This window comes from Saccopteryx bilineata, chromosome 2, assembly GCF_036850765.1.
Source record: "Saccopteryx bilineata isolate mSacBil1 chromosome 2, mSacBil1_pri_phased_curated, whole genome shotgun sequence".
NCBI classification, from domain to species: Eukaryota; Metazoa; Chordata; class Mammalia; order Chiroptera; family Emballonuridae; genus Saccopteryx; species Saccopteryx bilineata.
The window spans coordinates 39,583,274-39,602,166 of record NC_089491.1 but is presented as its reverse complement, the minus strand read 5'-3'; the positions used below and the strand labels follow the sequence as shown (position 1 = coordinate 39,602,166).

Sequence of the window (18,893 nt, the reverse complement as noted above, 5' to 3'; positions counted from 1 at the left end):
TCATAACTAAAAAAAAAAGTCTAAAAGCAAGTAACATTGAGTGATTGATCCCTCTTCTCTCCCTCCTCTCCAAACCACTCCCCTCCTATATTGTTTCCCATACACCAGCTAACTGAAAGGAAAAAAAAAAGAAACTTGGGGGTCCTCAGCTCCTGAAAGATCAACCCCAAATGCTAAGCAGAGTCTTGACACTTGATTGCTATTTCCTGCTTTAGGAGCTGTTCTAGTGGCAATTGGATCAGAGAGGCCTGGACTGGGAGTCTTTAGCTTTATCAGAAACACTGAATGCCAGATCAATACTAATCAGCTCTTGGAAGTAGCAGAGGCAGGGAACCTGGAGCGAGCAAAAATGAGGTTCCAAAATCTCAGCAAAAGGACCCAAAGGATGATGGGGGAGCTAGTAGGCTATTTGAAATGAAGCATGTGGCCTGAGGGAGAAAAAGAGGCTTTTTCATGGCCTGGGAGTAGGGACTACTGGCAGGAAAGGGAGGGACCTCATAAAGTCCACAAAGCCCTTCTGTGATACATACTTTACTTCAAGTCTGGCTGGAAAATAGGAGCAGGGCCAAGATTCCACAGAAGCCAGAAGCCCAGGCCAGGCCCGCTACACATACCATCATCTTTTTCTGAGCCTGTTCCATGAATATGCATTTCACAGTAACCAAAATCCTGAGGTTGTGAAGAACCATGTGTTTTTTTTTGTTTTTTGTTTTTTTTTTAAATTTTTTAAGACTTTATTTATTCATTTTAGAGAGGAGAGAAGGAGGGGGGAGAGAGAGAGAGAGAGAGAGAGAGAGAGAGAGAGAAGAGGGGAGGAGCAGGAAGCATCAACTCCCATATGTGCTTTGACCAGGTAATCCCAGGGTTTTGAACCGGCGACCTCAGCATTCCAGGTCGACGCTTTATCCACTGCGCCACCACAGGTCAGGCACAAGAACCATGTGTTTTAATCTATATTTCTCCAATAATTTAACCATGGAACATTTTGCAAACACCAGTGACTGTTCCATGGGTTGGAAATTCTAAACACTTAATTTTGGAAAAAGCTAATTTCAGTCCATTTCCAAATGTGACTTTTCCAATAGGAACCCTTTCAATTGCTTCAATTCATTCCTCTTCCCTTTCCTGTGTTTTGTTTGCTTTTTTAGTGAGAGAGACAGACACACAGGAAGGTAGAGATGAGAAGCATCAACTTGCAGTTCCAGTTTTACTTGTTGATTGCTTTCTTGTTTGTGCCTTGGGGCTCCAGCTGAGCCAGCAACCTTGGGCCTCAAGCAAGTGATCATGGGGTCATGTCTATGCTATGATCCTACACTCAAGCCAGCAACCCCACGATCAAGCTGGCGACCTCAGGGTCCTGAATCTGGGTCCTCAACTCAATGCTCTATCTACTATGCTACCACCTGGTCAGGTCCCCTTCCTGTTTTGCAGCCTTTACTCATATAAATAGGTACCTGTGTGAGCCATGTTCTTATTTATATTTTTTATTACAGAGCCAGAGAGACAGATGAGAAGCATCAATTCTTCATTGCAGTACCCTAGTTATTCATTGATTGCTTTCTCATGTGCCTTAACCAGGGGAGGAAGGGGCTACAGCAGAATGAGTGACCTCTTGCTCAAGCGAGCAACCTTGGGCTCAAGCCAGCGACCATGGGGGTCATGTCTATGATCCTACACTCAAGCCAGTGACCGTGCTCAAACCAGCACTCTAGCCGGATGAACCTGTGCTTAAGCCAGCGACTGCAGTTTCAAACCTGGGTCCTCTGCATCCCAATATGACACTCTACTTACTGCGCCACCACCTGGTCAGGCGGAACCAATCTCTTTTTTTTTTTATATATATATTTTATTTATTGATTTTTTTTTTTAGAGAGAGAGGAGTGTGTGTGTGAGAGAGAGAGAGAGAGAGAGAGAGAGAGAGAGAAGGGGGAGGAGCAGAAAGCATCAACTCCCATATGTGCCTTGACCAGGCAAGGCCATGGTTTTGAACTGGCGACCTCAGTGTTCCAGGTCGACGCTTTATCGCACTGCGCCACCACAGGTCAGGCCCAGAACCAATCTCTTGAAGGCAGGAGCAAAAAGCAGCTGTATGCAGCTTGTCCTGGAAAGGAACAAGTGCCATGTGACAGAAATAAATATATACTGCCTTGCCTGGCTCTGTGGCCCAGCTCCGATGGGTCTTCCAGAGATGACCGTGAGGCCTTTTTCTCAGTTACAGCCCTAATCAGGCTCTGGGAAGACCATCATTTACAATGATCTATGTCTTCCTCTTACAAAGGACAGCTATGGTTCCAACTTCAAAAACAAAATAATGTCCTATTCCCAGAGCACTGTGTAGCCACTTTCAGTCATTCTCAGGACCCCTTCCACTGAAGCAGACGGCCTACCACAAACCCTAGTTTACCTAAGAGGATCCCAAAGTAACTGATCTTGGCCCAGAGCTGGGGACCAAGAGCAAGCGGATTCTAGTGTTTGTTTGCACTTGACATGCCTTTAACCTTGAGGGAACACTTGTATTTCCCTTTTGCTCTAAGCAATCCTAGCACCCCAACCAGTTATTTAGGGCTTTTTACATGCTGCCTTTTGGTTAAACATACTCAGTCAAACCACTCTGCACTGGAATAGTATTTATTTTTTTACTTGGCAAAAAGTCAAGTGCTACATTTTTTAAAACAAAAAATCAAACATATTACCCATCACAGAAGAGGGTCTGGCAACAGTACAAAACATCCTACTTGAGAACTTAAGGTTTTTTGTTTTTTTTTAATACACAAGTTGTTTAAAATGATAGAAGTTCTGTGAGAACTAAGAAATCCACAGCCTGTAGTTTAATAGAAAAAAATTAAGACAAAAGATCTACAGCATCCAGCATTTTGCTTAGTTCCCTGTTTATAGCACCTATTTCTCTAGGTTAGAAGATGAGAATTCTGGAACCTGGTATACGCACCATACCACCAAGATACTTCCATACTTCCCTCCCACCAGCCATCATCAAGCAGACACTCTTTTCAAAATCCCCCCACTTAACCTGGAACAGAGAGAGATGACTAGGAGAGCAACTTAGAACCTGGAATACAGGAATAGATATGACTTTTCCTTTCCCCAGAATGGGTTGTTGACAGAAGCAGGGTATGTGCTTCCAATGGAGAAAGATTTGAGGGTAGAAACAGCTGTTATCTGCAACATGATGCGTAAAAAGCAAGGAATAACTGGACATCACGGTCAATCAGGTGCCAGCAAATTTAAAAACCTCAGATTAGACAGTTCAAGGAAGAAACAAAGTACTAATCATATCAATGCTTTTAACATGCACAATGCTGGTGGCTGCAGGCCACCCCATCACCATCCTAGGGCAGAGCCTACAGGGTGGGATAGATGGCTTCAACCCCAGTCCCACTGTATTAAGAACACAAACATTACACACATGAAGCACTCACTCACACAGATAAAAACCCCTATTCACCCCCACCCTCCCGGACAACCCAAATTAGAAAACAAAAAGTAAAACTCACTGGGAAGAATGGAAGAAAGGGAAAGGGGAAGTTTCTCCCCAAAGCCGAGGGGACTGAGAATGCTAATCTTAGCTGACTTGAGACCCCCAGCTCCAGGCCTGATATATTACATCAGGTCTTGTCTGAGGGGAGAGCGAGGGAAGCTGGGATGGGGATTTTCTTTACCAAGTTCTACCAAGCCTTCTGTGGCCTCCAGAGCTGCATTTGGATGGAGGTTTTAAGGGAGTGGCCAGCGGCTAGGCAGATGGGAAGTTGAAGTGAAAGTGACACATAACCACAAGTGTTCTCAGCTGGACACACACATGGGCAGATGGGATGGATCACTTTGGAGTCCTGGCTGGCACAAGAGTCCTCAGGAAGTCTGCAATCTAACTCAAAAGGTTTTCCTGGTGATTTTTCTTACTGTTTTGATTTTCTATAATCAGTGTTATCAGACTTTAAAAAACAAGATAAAGAATAGTCCCAAAGCTGGACTCTGTGAATAAAGTTGTTTCTTTCATAAATATTTTAATTACAAGTAATCCTCACTCCAAGTAATTTCAGTAACACATAGTACTTACAGGTACACAAGTTCACACACACACACACACACACACACAGCCCCCAAACTTTCACAGAAAGTCTGACAGCAACCACATAATTGTAAAGGAACCCTACTTTCTCAAGTGAAGTAAGGGTGAGAATGACTAAGTCAGCCTAAAGAAATCAGAGGGGAAAGTGTGTGTCACTTGGGAAAAAATAAAAATAAAAAAGGACTAAAAACATTTGGTTGAGAAACCAGAAAAAAAAAAAAGGAAAATTCTGATTACCAAAAGGGGAAAAAACAAACAAAACCTTCAGATTTCTATACAGAGCTTTTTTCTGCCTAGAGCCTAAACCATAGGCAAACACTGGTGTTCCCACTAAAATATGACGGCCTCACACAACTGGAAAAAATCAAAAGAAGAAATGAGGAAACAGAGGATGGAAGTTAGTGTAAATCTCTGCATTTTGGGAGAGTTAGTTGTCATTAACTCCAGAGCCCGGCATAGTTTCCATGGAGCCCTGAAGGGAGGGGACCTCCGGCCACAAAGAGTTTTGTTCCAGATGAGTCGTAGCAGTGGGTGTAAACAGCATTGGGGAAGAAATCAATGTCCGAAAAATAATTCCTCCAGGTTTCATCATGATTCTATGGGAAGAGAAAGAGATTCTGTTAGCACCTCTACACCATTCGACAGGAAAAGGGGGCAAAAGAAGGGACAGGAATGCTTCCGGGTCTCTTTAAGAGAAGAGAACTGTACTCTGATGTTAGGAGATTGATACTTATGTGAATGGGGGCCTCATTTTTCCAAGTGAACATTAGGGAGAAACTGAGGAGGCTGAAGAATTGCTATATAAACCAAAGGTCTTCTCAGGATAGCTAGAACCAAACTTTTTTTTTTTTTTTTCATTTTTTTTTTTCATTTTTTCATTTTTCTGAAGCTGGAAACGGGGAGAGACAGTCAGACAGACTCCCGCATGCGCCCGACCGGGATCCACCCGGCACGCCCACCAGGGGCGATGCTCTGCCCACCAGGGGGCGATGCTCTGCCCATCCTGGGCATCGCCATATTGCGACCAGAGCCACTCTAGCGCCTGAGGCAGAGGCCACAGAGCCATCCCCAGCGCCCGGGCCATCTCTGCTCCAATGGAGCCTTGGCTGCGGGAGGGGAAGAGAGAGACAGAGAGGAAAGCGCGGCGGAGGGGTGGAGAAGCAAATGGGCGCTTCTCCTGTGTGCCCTGGCCGGGAATCGAACCCGGGTCCTCCGCATGCTAGGCCGACGCTCTACCGCTGAGCCAACCGGCCAGGGCCAGAACCAAACTTTTTAATAATTCACTGGCAGCCTCAGCAGGAGGATCCTTTGCCTTCCTGCTCTATTATCACCTGGTGGTGGTGGTGACCCTAGGTCAACTATTGTGTCTCATGGGGCCTGCTTCGCCACAGATATGCAGGCACAAAAGCAAAATCAAGTGAAAGTGCCCCTGGTCCGGGGAGCCCCCCCCCGCCCCCCAAGCTGGAAACGGGGAGGCAGTCAGACAGACTCCCGCATGTGCCCAACAGAGATCCACCCGGCATGCCCACCAGGGGGCGATGCTTGGCTGCGGGAGGGGAAGAGAGAGACAGGGAGGAAGGAGAGGGGGAGGGGTAGAGAAGCAGATGGGCGCTTCTCCTGTGTGCCCTAGGCAGGAATTGAACCCGGGACTCCTGCACGCCAGGCCGATGCTCTACCACTGAGCCAACCGACCAGGGCCGGGGAGTCCTTTTTACTAGTGGAAAAGTATGTGAATACTGGTGTGTCAATAGGAGTGGGTGAATAGAGCAATTTTTCTGTCACTGTCCAGTAAGCATGTTGGGCAGGGGGGCTCACTTACCAGCCAGCCTTTGCCAGTGGTTAGTTTCAGATTCTCTCCTGCTAGTCTGGGCTTGGACCCATAACAAGCTGAGAGCCTCTCTTCCAGGAATCTCTGAGCTCGGATGTCGTAGAACAGCAGGGAGCCTTGCCCTGTGCCCACAGTGATAATGTGCTCATAAAAGCTCACAGACCGGATCCCTGAGAGAAAAATAAAGGGGAATGATCAGAAGGAGTATGCACTTGACAGTGTGCTAGCCTGAATTTCTGTGACACCGAGTTCACATGGTACCCCCAAGTACCAGACAGTGCCTTTCCCATGGCAGGCATAGCTCATGTGCAAGCTGGAGAATCCTGATGTCATAGTGGCATCCATATAACTAACATGTACTTTCCTATTAGCCTCAGAGAAGGGCCAGTTGATGATGCACAAGATGCTTCTGGCCTAAGACCATAAGTGCACCCTGAACCTCCTTGCCTCCCCCAGACTCAACTCTAGAACTATTATTCATAACTCTAAGCATTTCTCCATTATATTGTGTCCAACCTATACTGAAACAGAGGGTAGCCTGCATATTAATAAAGATATAAAATCATTACTGAGGCACTGGAAGAGGTCTTTAGCTGGTATTAAGTGTGTTATGAGGGTGGCATACAGCTTAGAGCTGAAACATCCAAAGAACTGTTTCTCACAGTATGAATTTAAAACAAGTCACCTAACCACTTTGGGTCATAAGGATCTATGGATCCATCTGTGGATCAAGTAAGTGCATGAGACATAAAGATGTCTAGGCACATAAGAGCTGCTGGATAACATTTGTGGAATCAGTATTTCCTTTTTTCCCCTTTTTTTCCAAGTGAGAGGAGGAGAGATAGAGAGACAGACTCCTGCATGTGCTTGACCAGGATCTATCTGGCAACCCCACCTTGGGCCAATGCTCTGCCCATCTGGAGCCATGTTCACAACTGAGCTATTTTTAGCACCTGAGGCAGAGGTTTTATGGAGCCATCCTCAAAACCTGGGGCTGATGCACTCCAATCAAGCCATTGCTGCGGGAGTAGGAGAGAGAGAGAGAGAGAGAGAGAGAGAGAGAGAGAGAGAGAGAGAGAGAGAGAGAGGGAGAGAGAGAGAGAGAGAAGGGGGAGGGTTGGGAAGTAGATGGTCACATCTGTGTGCCTTGACCGGGAATTGAACCCGGGACATTCACATGCTGGGCCCATGCTCTACCACTGAGCAAACTGGCCAGGACCAGTATTTCCTTATTAGGTATAAAACCTACTCCTGTTAACAGTAAGCAAAATCTCTTAAAATTTTTCATTGCAGGTATCATTCCAGTGAAACCTATTTATTCTTTCCCTTACTGCTCTTATTACACACATTATTCTCTGTTCTGAACTGTGAGCACATAACTATAACTGAAAACAAACAAATCCGAAACACAGGACTCTTACCACTGCCTCGCTCCCTGGAGCAAACAGACCTGATGTTATATGACGGCTGCCGTGGATCCAAGAAGGAGACATGAGCTTGGGAGCCCACTGCATATACTGACCATTCACTACCATAAGCCAGACACACATTCTCACGGCAATATGGCAGTTTGATGGAGAGGAGCTGAAAACACAGAGAAAAGAGATGCACCCATGGCATCACCAGACAGCATAGGACAGAACACTGTTCTTAAACACCCACTTCCATGGGCTTTCCCTTATATAAAAGGACACAAAGTTAGAGACAAAAACCCCCCCACAAGGCCCTGGCCGGTTGGCTCAGCGGTAGAGCGTCGGCCTGGAGTGCGGGGGACTCGGGTTCGATTCCCGGCCAGGGAACATAGGAGAAGCGTCCATCTGCTTCTCCACCCCCACCCCCTCCTTCCTCTCTGTCTCTCTCTTCCCCTCCCGCAGCCAAGACTCCATTGGAGCAAAGATGACCTGGGCATTGGGGATGGCTCCTTGGCCTCTGCCCCAGGCGCTAGAGTGGCTCTGATCAACGCCCCCGGAGGGGCAGAGCCTCGCCCCTGGTGGGCGTGCTGGGTGGATCATCCCGGTCGGGCGCATGCGGGAGTCTGTCTGACTGTCTCTCCCCGTTTCCAGCTTCAGAAAAATACAAAAACAAAACAAAACAAAACAAAACAAAAAAAACCCCACAAGCCCCAATTAATAAAATAACACCCTGCTCCACAGCTAGGTATGTAAGAGAGAGGGTGACTGTAATAAACAATAAGATCTAGGTACTGAATAGGATTGGCTAGGCCTAGGGGAAAAGGTCAAGCTGGAATTAAATAATCAGAAGCTGCAAGAAAGGCCAAGACCTGTAGGTTATTTCCTGGGATAACCCCAGGGCATTAAAACCAAGGTCCCACTCTGTTCTCTTTGCCAGGAAGAGCCACCACCCTTCTCATTGCTCTTCAGATGAAGGGCCTCAATTCTGGATACCCTCAACCTAACTCCCCAATTGTATAGGGGTTGCATGCTACTGAAAGTGTACTTACTCATGGTACTGGCTCAACCCCAGATAACCCCACTCAGTCTTAACCCATGATCCTTGTCATTCAGCCAATTCTCACTGGCTGCCTACTGCATGTAAGGCACCAATCAAGTGGGAGCTCAATGGCTACTGTGACATGAAGGAATAATTTCTGAGGCTCTTATTCCTCTTAAGAAAAAGTCTATCACAGAAGTAACAAGCAGCAAAGGCCTCTGGGATAAGAGGGCAAATAATCCACAGGTAGGTTTAACTTTATGCAAAAGTTGCTTGTAAATATTATAAATTAAATCCACATCCTCATTACCTTACATGACTATTTCAGGGATGATTTATCTTATTTTAATTATTTCAGTTGCATTAGTTCCTAACATTTAGGTTTTCCTGCACTCATAACATGCCAAAATCAACAATCCATAAGCAAATGTTTAAATGCGTTGCGGATTTGGTTGACTGTTAAAGAAGCCTCTAAGCAAGCCCTTGCAATGTGAAAGAATTGCTTCCTCTGATCTCTTTTAAAGACTTTAAGAGAAGCATGCCTGACTCAGGATTGCATGGACCATGGAATAACATGCACAGACCCTTGGAGTACTGATGCTTTAGATAAAAAGGAAGAGACTCAGAGAGAATTAAAGTATTAAAATTTAACCATAAGGTGAATTTTTAGGTAAAACTACTAATTCATGTTCATCACACCTTAGACAGTGTATTTTCGGCCTTCCAGAGATGAAAGTAGCCATCCAGAGATACGGCTCCCAATTCCTATAAGAGCAATAAAAAAACAGTTATATTCCAATCTGTAGCAACTAATATACAATGGTAAGCAGGAGAAGACCCTGAAGTTCAGGTCCTCCCACTCTTCATTCCTATCCCATGATTCCAGCATGGGTACCAGGGAGTGTCATCTCATTATCAGCGCTATGGAATGTAGCTAGACAGCTTATTAAGTTGATGTTGCTTCTTGAGAAGACCCAAGAAGCAAGTCCAGTCTCTAGCAATAACGTAGATAATCATGGTTCAAAAAGCCCTTACCAGCCTGACCTGTGGTGGCGCAAGTGGGTAAAAGCGTCGACCTAAAATGCTGAGGTAGCTGGTTTGAAACCCCAGGTTTCCCTAGTCAAGGCACATATGGGAGTTGATGCTTCCTGCTCCTTCCTCCCTCCCTTCTCTATCTGTCTCTGTCTCCTCTCTCTAAAATGAATAAAATTTACAAAAAAAAAAAAAAAAAAAAAAAGCCCTTACCGCCTGACCAGCTGGTGGCGCAGTGGATAGAGCATCAGACTGGGATGCCGAAGACCCAGGTTTGAGACCCCGAGGTCGCCAGCTTGAGCGCGGGCTCATCTGGTTTGAGCAAAAGCTCACCAGCTTGGACCCAAGGTTGCTGGCTCGAGCAAGGGGTTACTCGGTCTGCTGGAGCCCCCTGGTCAAGGCACATATGAGAAAGCAATCAATGAACAACTAAGGTGTTGCAATGCGCAACAAAAAATTATTGATGCTTCTCATCTCTCCATTCCTGTCTGTCCTTGTCTATCCCTCTCTCTGAAAAAAAAAAAAGAAAAAAAAAGCTCTTACTATGCAATCATGCCCGTGACATCCTGTTTGACAGAGCAGAGTACACACATAAAGGACAGTTTTGTAAGTGTGAGAGCTCATATAAGTAGAGGGTCTAAACTAGGACATAAGTTTATCCCTAAGCCATAAATATGGAAGGGAAATAAGAGGCCTGATTCAGGTTTTGGGAGAACCACTTCTCTTCTGGCTCTGCATCTCCATCCCAACACCAGTTTCAAGAGACCTAACTCAATGTTTAGGTAAGATCTGGTGGCAGTGTTGAGAAGAGGCAGTGAAGAATAAAAAGAGCCTGACCTGGTGGTGGCGCAGTGGATAGAGCATCGGACTGGGATGCGGAAGGACCCAGGTTCGAGACCCCGAGGTCGCCAGCTTGAGTGCGGGCTCATCTGGTTTGAGCGAGGCTCACCAGCTTGGACCCAAGGTCGCTGGCTCCAGCAAGGGGTTGCTGAAGGCCCGCGGTCAAGGCACATGTGAGAAAGCAATCAATGAACAACTAAGGTGTTGCAACGCGCAATGAAAAACTAATGATTGATGCTTCTCATCTCTCTCCGTTCCTGTCTGTTTGTCCCTGTCTATCCCTCTCTCTGACTCACTCTCTGTCTCTGTAAAAAATAAATAAATAAAATTAAAAAAAAAAAAAAATCTTGTTTTCAAAAAAAAAAAAAAAAGAATAAAAAGAAACTGAATAGAATACCAAAGAGAAAAAAAGTGATTGCTTTCAGAGACATATATGAAAATCACACCCAAAAAAGAGCACCTGCAAAGGCATATATAAATAAGAGTCAAATCAGAGTGGCCCAGACGAAACTGAGATGCTGACCCACAAATATGGACCATCCAGAAAATACGACAGACCGCAATACAAAGGGTGTGTTTTGCAATCTGTTATAATTTCTCCTCAGCAACCTTTAGCCTTCAAAAGATGGTTTGTGCCTGACCTGTGGTGGCGCAGTGGATAAAGCATCAACCTGGAGATGCTGAGGTTGCCGGTTCAAAACCCTGGGCTTACCTGGTCAAGGCACATATGGGAGTTGATGCTTCCTGCTCCTCCCCACCTTCTCTCTCTGTCTCTGTCTCTCTCTCCCCCTTTCTCTCTCCTCTCTAAAATGAATAAATTGAAAACCTTAGAAAAAAACAATAAAAAAACACTTAAAAAAAAAAAAAAAAAAAAAGATGGTTTGTGGACTCAGAACTGAGCTATGTAGCACGCACTGACTTGGGGAAGGAGAGGGGAAGTATATCTTCCAAGACATAAGCCAAGAAGTTGAAGCAAGAGTAATAAGCTTCAGGGAACCTTTGGCATGTTCATTACCTTGTTCTTGTTGTTGAAGGCCAGAGCACGGACCTTGCAATTGTCAGGGTTTGTGTTTTCCTTGGGGATGTCCTTTAAGGCCTTGTGAGTGATGTGAGCATACACCGGGACCTGTGACACATTGTGCCTTGCATCACTTCTGGTCAACACATCGTCCGTCACCTCCCAAAGTCCCATAGAACCATCACGTGAGCCTGCAAGTCAAGGAGACCACAGATGTCAGACATAGCCACCACACCATAGGAAAGTCCCACAGAAACCAAGATGGGCTTTTTTAATCTATATCTTTGTGCATCAGATATCTTCATATGCACTGAAGTTTGGTCCGGTGACACCCCCCCAAATAGAGAGCAGTATGCATTTTAATAGCTACACCAAGGGGATGATTTGACTAAGGTTTAGAAGTTAAAATATAACTTTTAAGCCCTGGCTAGTTAGCTTAGTCAGTAAGGACCTTGTGCCAAGAGGACAAGGTTGTAGGTTCAATCCCTGGTCAGGGCACACAGGCAAAGTAACCAGTGAATATACAACTAAGTGGAATGACAAATGAATGCTCCTCCCTCTCTCTCCCCTCCTCTGTCTCTCAAAAGATCAATCAATAAATTTTAAAAAATAAATACCTTTAAGCATAGGATGGTTGGTAAGATTTTTCCAAAAGGAGTTTGATAAAGCTCAGTAATTTTCCAAGCCAAATGCTTAGGTCACTTGGGCATGCAGCATGCACACATAGGCAATTCAATTGGGCAGTAAGGTTTGGAAATCTCCACTTTACATAACCTGATGCTTAACATTTTTTGAGTCTTGTACCCACCACCCCTTGGGAGACTCAGCAATTTCTCTAGAAAAATACACAAAATACCACATTGTACAATTTACTGTCAAGAAGGTTCATAGGCCTCTTGAAGGCTTTCCATGGACCCATAGAAACAATAACCCTTGTATTAAGAATGACTGCTCTACATAAAATGCTTAAAAAGATAATTTTACTTAGCAAACAATAATGAAATACTTAAAAAACTAGGAAGATTTTTCTTTATTTTTTAATTATTTTTTTGGTGACAGAGACAGATAGGAACAGACAGGAAGGGAGAGAGATAAGAAGCATCAGTTCTTTGTTGTGGCTCCTTAAGTTATTCATTGACTACTTTCTCATGTGTGCTTTGACTAGGGGGCTACAGCAAAGCAAGTGATCCCTTGCTCAAGCCAGTGACTACTGGGTCATGTCTATGATCTCATGCTCAAAGCCAGAGACCGTGTGCTTAAGCTGGCAAGCCTGCACTCAAACTGGCTATCCCGCATACAAGCTGGTGAGCCCGTACACAAGCCAGTAACCTCAGGGTTTCAAACTTGGGTCCTTCGCATCCCAGTCCAACGCTCTATCCACTGCACAACTGCCTGATCAGGTAGGAATATTTTTCTTTTAAGTTAGTCCTAAATACCCTGCTGGTGGTAAGCTAAAATTGGACCATTTTTCTAGAGTACATCTGAGCAATCTGCAGCAAAACCCAGAAGTCTGTGTTCCCATCTAGAAATAATCCCCTATGATAAGACCCATATAGCCTGACCAGGCAGTGGTGCAGTGGATAGAGCGTCGGACTGGGATGCGGAAGACCCAGGTTTGAGACCTCGAGGTCACCAGCTTGAGTGCAGGCTCATCTGGTTTGAACAAAAGCTCACCAGCTTGAGCCCAAGGTCACTGGCTTGAGCAAGGAGTTACTTGGTCTGCTGAAGGCCCACGGTCAAGGCTCATATGAGAAAGCAATCAATGAACAACTAAGGTGTCACAATGCGCAACGAGAAACTAATGATTGATGCTTCTCATCTCTCCATTCCTGTCTGTCTGTCCCTGTCTATCTTTCTCTCTGACTCTGTCTCTGTAAAAAGAAAGAAAGAAAAAAGACCTATATACAGAGATGTTTATTCAGAACAATCTATATGTCCAACAATATGGCTAAGGTATAGTTATAAAAGATTATCAAGAACCAGCAAAAAAAATTAAAATAAATTAAAAATCATGGTATTAAAATTCCTTTCCAGTAAGTAAAGTTACTGCCAACTCTACTTCGAAACCAGAAGGTGCCCTTTCCACATTGAAATCTCCTAAATGCTTTGTAGTAAAAATTGTCTAACATGGCAGAAATATCCATTTGTTTGCATCATAATGATTGTGGGCAGGAATTCAAAGCAGTGGGTTCATCATGGTGAAACCTAGAGAAGGCCTGAGAGGGGCACATTTGGAGAACTACACGGGTTTTATTGTGCAAGTTTTATTATGAAAAACTTCAAGCACACTAAAACATTGAAAGAATTAAATAAAAATTTTTTTTTTTTAATTTTTCTGAAGCTAGAAACGGGGAGAGACAGTCAGACAGACTCCCGCATGCGCCCAACCGGGATCCACCCGGCACGCCCACCAGGGGGCGATGCTCTGCCCCTCCGGGGCGTCACTCTGCTGCGACCAGAGCCACTGTAGCGCCTGGGGCAGAGGCCAAGGAGCCATCCCCAGCGCCCAGCGCCCGGGCCATCTTTGCTCCAATGGAGCCTTGGCTGCAGGAGGGGAAGAGAGAGACAGAGAGGAAGGAGAGGGGGAGGGGTGGAGAAGCAGATGGGCGCTTCTCCTGTGTGCCCTGGCCGGGAATCGAACCTGGGACTTCTACACGCCAGGCCGACGCTCTACCACTGAACCAACCGGCCAGGGCCGAATTTTTTAAATTTTAAAAAATTCTAAAAACGACAGTCGCTCACGTAGTTTCCTTTTCTTTCTTTTTTACCTGTATTTTTAACATTTCTTACATGTATTACTTTTACAACAAGAAAAAAAACTGATTTTAGAGACAAAAGAAAAATTATTATTATTTTTTTGTATTTTTCTGAAGCTGGAAACGGGAATAGACAGACTCCCGCATCTGCCCGACCGGGATCCACCCAGCACGCCCACCAGGGGGCGACGCTCTGCCCACCAGGGGGCGTCGCTGTGTCGCGACCAGAGCCACTCTAGCGCCTGGGGCAGAGGCCAAGGAGCTATCCCAAGCGTCCGGGCCATCTTTGCTCCAATGGAGCCTCTGCTGCAGGAGGGGAAGATAGAGACAGAGAGGAAGGAGAGGGGGAGGGGTGGAGAAGCAGATGGGCGCCTCTCCTGTGTGCCCTGGCCGGGAATCGAACCTGGGACTTCTTCTGCACGCCAGGCCGACGCTCTACCACTGAGCCAACCGGCCAGGGCCCAAAGGAAAAATTATTTAAAGAACATGAAGATTAAATTGGAGGAGACAAGGCTAAAAGCAGAAAATACGGAAGAATACTTGGGTAACTCAAGAAGTAGATGATGAGCATGAGTAAAGTGAGAAAAGGCCTGACCTGTGGTGGCGTAGGGGATATAGCGCCTACCTGGAGCACCAAGAGCGCCAGTTTGAAACCCTGGGCTTGCTTGCTGAGGGCACTTATGATAAGCAAGCAAAGAACAGTTACAGCAACTACTTCTCATCCCCACCCTCCACCTCATAAAATCAATAAATAAAACCTTTAAACAAACAAAGATAGAAATTAATGAATATAGAGATATGTCACACTTTTTTTTTTTTTTTTTGTATTTTTCTGAAGCCGGAAACGGGGAGAGACAGTCAGACAGACTCCCCGCATGCGCCCGACCAGGACCCACCCGGTACGCCCACCAGGGGCGAAGCTCTGCCCACCAGGGGGCATCGCTCTGCCGTGACCAGAGCCACTCTAGTGCCTGGGGCAGAGGCCAAGGAGCTATCCCAGCGCCCGGGCCATCTTTGCTCCAATGGAGCCTTGGCTGCGGGAGGGGAAGAGAGAGACAGAGAGGAAGGGGGGGGGGGTGGAGAAGCAAATGGGCGCTTCTCCTATGTGCCCTGGCCGGGAATCGAACCCGGGTGCCCCGCACACCAGGCCACGCCAGGCCAACGCTTTACCGCTGAGCCAACGGGCCAGGGCCATCATACTTTTTTTATTTATTGGTTTTAGCGAGACAGAGAGACAGGCACACAGACAGAAACATCAATCTGTTTATGTTATGTGCTTGAACTGGGATGAAACGAGCAACTTTGCTTATGGGGACAATGCTCTAACCCAGTGGTAGTCAACCTGGTCCCTACTGCCCACTAGTGGGTGTTCCAGCTTTCATGGTGGGCGGTAGCGGAGCAACCAAAGTATAAATAAAAAGATAAGATTTAACTATAGCAAGTTGTTTTACAAAGATTTTTCTGCCAGGCCCTGGCCGGTTGGCTCAGTGGTAGAGCATCAGCCTGGCGTGCAGGAGTCCCGGGTTCAATTCTCGGCGAGGGCACACAGGAGAAGCGCCCATCTGTTTATCCACCCGTCCCCCTCTCCTTCCTCTCTGTCTTTCTCTTCCCCTCACACAGCCAAGGCTCCACTGGAGCAAAGTTGGCCCGGGCGCTGGGGGTGGCTCTATGGCCTCTGCCTCAGGTACTACTAGAATGGCTCCGATTGCAACAGAGCAATGCCCCAGATGGGCAGAGCATCGCCCCCTGGTGGGCATGCCTGGGAGTCTGTCTGACTGCCTCCCCATTTCCAACTTCAGAAAAATACAAAAGGAAAAAAGATTTTTCTGCCAAACAGCGAAAATCCGACATAAAGTACTTGGTAAGTAATTATTATTATATGCTTTTTTTTTTCCATAAAGAGTCAGGCCCTGGCCGGTTGGCTCAGCAGTAGAGCGTCGGCCTGGCGTGCAAGGGACCCGGGTTCGATTCCCGGCCAGGACACATAGGAGACGTGCCCATTTGATTCTCCACCCCTGCCCCCCCCTCCTTCTCTGTCTCTCTCTTCCCCTCCCGCAGCCAAGGCTCCATTGGAGCAAAGATGGCCCGGGTGCTGGGGATGGCTCCTTGGCCTCTGCCCCAGGCGCTAGAGTGGCTCTGGTCATGGCAGAGCGATGCCCCTGGAGGGGCGGGGCATCGCCCCCTGGTGGGCATCGCCTCGCCCCTGGTGGGCATGCCCGGTGGATCCCGGTGGGGCGCATGCGGGAGTCTGTCTGACTGTCTCTCCCCGTTTCCAACTTCAGAAAAATACAAAAAAAAAAAGAAAAAGAAAAAAGAGAGCGAGTCAGAGAGAGGGATAGACAGGGACAGACAGACAGGAATGGAGATATGAGAGCATCAATCATTAGTTTTCGTTGCGCGCTGTGACACCTTAGTTGTTCATTGATTGCTTTCTCATATGTGCTTTGACCGCGGGCCTTCAGCAGACCTAGTAACCCCTTGCTCGAGCCAGCGACCTTGGGTCCAAGCTGGTGAGCTTTGCTCCAAACAGATGGGCCCACGCTCAAGCTGGCGACCTTGGGGTCTCAAACCTGGGTTCTCCGCATCCCAGTCCAACGCTCTATCCACTGCGCCACTGCCTGGTCAGGTTATTATATGCTTTAACTTGCTGTAACTCTATTTTATAAATTTTATAGGGTAAAGTTACTTCCCTACTATATAAATCACCATTACTGTGGAACCGGTGGGTAGTTAGAAAATTTTACTACTAACAGAGATACAAAAGTGGGCTGTAGGTGTAAAAAGGTTGACCTCTGCTCTAACCAATTGAGCTATCCAGCCAGGGCATAGAGATATTTTAGAAAATAGTATCAAAATGGTTTGATAATCTAAGGAGAGTCAAGAGCCTAAGACAAGTTTTCGTTCTCAAGCTATGCACCTGGGTAGAGGTGGGAGCACTAAACAAAATATGTCAATGGCGGCCCTGGCCGGTTGGCTCAGTGGTAGAGCGTTGGCCTAGCATGCAGGAGTCCCAGGTTCGATTCCCGGCCAGGGCACACAGGAGAAGCGCCCATCTGCTTCTCCACCCGTCCCCCTCTCCTTCCTCTCTGTCTCTCTCTTCCCCTCCCGCAGTCAAGGCTCCACTGGAGCAAAGTTGGCCCGGGCGCTGAGGATGGTTCTGTGGCCTCTTCCTCAGGCACTAGAATGGCTCTGATTGCAGCAGAGCGACGCCCCTTGTGGGCATGCCGGGTGGATCCCGGTTGGGTGCATACGGGAGTCTGTCTGACTGCCTGCCCATTTCCAACTTAGGAAAAAAAAGAAAAAAAAAGTCAATGGCGGGGTGAGACTTGGAATGGAGATGTTGAGTTTGAATATATTGATTCTGGGGTGGAATGTTCAAGGGTTGATGCTCGTCATCAAGTCTAATGTTAGTTAGCACTGGTTAACAAGTATTAAGTAGTTTTAATATGGCAGCCACTACGCATTATCTCATTTCATCTTCCCAGTGACCCTCTAAAGCAGAGGTCCCCAAACTTTTTACACAGGGTTCAAGTTCACTGTCCCTCAGACCGTTGGAGGGCCACCACATACAGTGCTCCTCTCACTGACCACCAATGAAAGAGGTGCCCCTTCTGGAAGTGCGGTGGAGAGCCGGACAAATGGCCTCAGGGGGACACCTGTTCTAAAGTATATAAAATCATTATCCATGTTACAGATAAGGATATCCAACTCTTTCTCAAAAAGCTTAAGTATCTTGCTCAAGATCATAGTACTAATAAGTGGTAGGACCAAGATTCAAATTCAGGCCTCTAGTATCAGAGGCAATGCTCTTAAAACCCATTACTGCTCAAAAAATGTACACTTGGGAGTTATCAGCTTAAAAACATAGGCCACTGACAGGGTATCTGAAAGAGATAACAGGATTTCAAAGAAAGACAAGTCCTGGCTTCCAACAACCAAAGTTAGTGCAGGTTACTGACATACGAAGAGTCCCTATAGAGGTGAGATGGCAGCCTATGCGCTCTCATCCCTTGGGGAAACAAATAACAGAATCTAAAAACTTCTGAACCACTGCTGGACAATTCTGACCTGTGAATATGCTTGTTAGATTTATTTCCCCTCCTCTCCATTTTCTATTGTCTTGCAAAGAACCCAAAGAAGAAATATTTATATTCCCTTAACATTATTAGTAGCATTTCTAAGTATTGTATGGGCTTTGAAGTCAGATCTGGATTCAGATCCTGACTCCATCCCTCACTATTAGTGTGACCTTGGCAAGTTATATTATCTCTCATAATCTAAATTTTCCCATTTGTGAAATGAGGTTAATAATGGAAACCCTCTAGTACTGCTCTGAGAATTGTAGAAGATAATATATGTGCAGTACTTACTTTAGCAACTAATAAAATGATCATTTAAAAATTATTTTCATTGATTTGAGAGAAAGAAAGGAGAGAGAAAGAGGGAGCGAGAGAAAGAGAAAGTGAGAGAGGGAAGGAGAGAGAGAGAGAAGCATCAACTCATTTCAATTAGTTGTTCCATTAAGTTGTGCACTCATTGATTGCTTTTTGTACATGCCCTGACCAGAGGTTGAACTCAGGACCTCTGGCATGCTAGGTTGATGCTTTATCCACTGATCCACCCAGCCAGGGCTAATAAGATTATTTGTATTTGGAAATCTGGAATGGGGGATATATTTTTACACGAGTACCTAGTAAAAATGGTTAGCGCTTTGAGTCTATCACATAGGCTACTGTGCGTATCCAGAAATCATTTGTGTATTTCTAGGTTATCTTCTTTAAACTCATTTCCCTAATATTTTCTTCTGACTGTTCAACCACTGGGAAAGAAAATACAGCTTTAATCAGTAAGAAACACTATATAGTTAGTTGTACAGAAAACAAT

General features: G+C 45.9%; 1 protein-coding gene across 2 annotated transcripts in view; it reads right to left on the bottom strand.

Moving 5' to 3' along the window:
• Positions 1–2,612: 2,612 nt before the first annotated feature.
• DCAF12 (DDB1 and CUL4 associated factor 12) overlaps positions 2,613–18,893 on the bottom strand; it is a 39,562-nt gene continuing 23,281 nt past the window's right edge. For both annotated transcript variants that reach the window (XM_066256908.1, XM_066256909.1), the window contains exons 5-9: positions 11,251–11,444; positions 9,063–9,128; positions 7,334–7,496; positions 5,904–6,082; positions 2,613–4,680 (exon numbers count right to left, since the gene is read on the bottom strand). In XM_066256908.1, the coding sequence (XP_066113005.1) occupies positions 4,522–4,680; positions 5,904–6,082; positions 7,334–7,496; positions 9,063–9,128; positions 11,251–11,444 (761 nt within the window). In that variant the 3' untranslated portion in view covers positions 2,613–4,521. The remainder of the gene's footprint in view (positions 4,681–5,903; positions 6,083–7,333; positions 7,497–9,062; positions 9,129–11,250; positions 11,445–18,893) is intronic.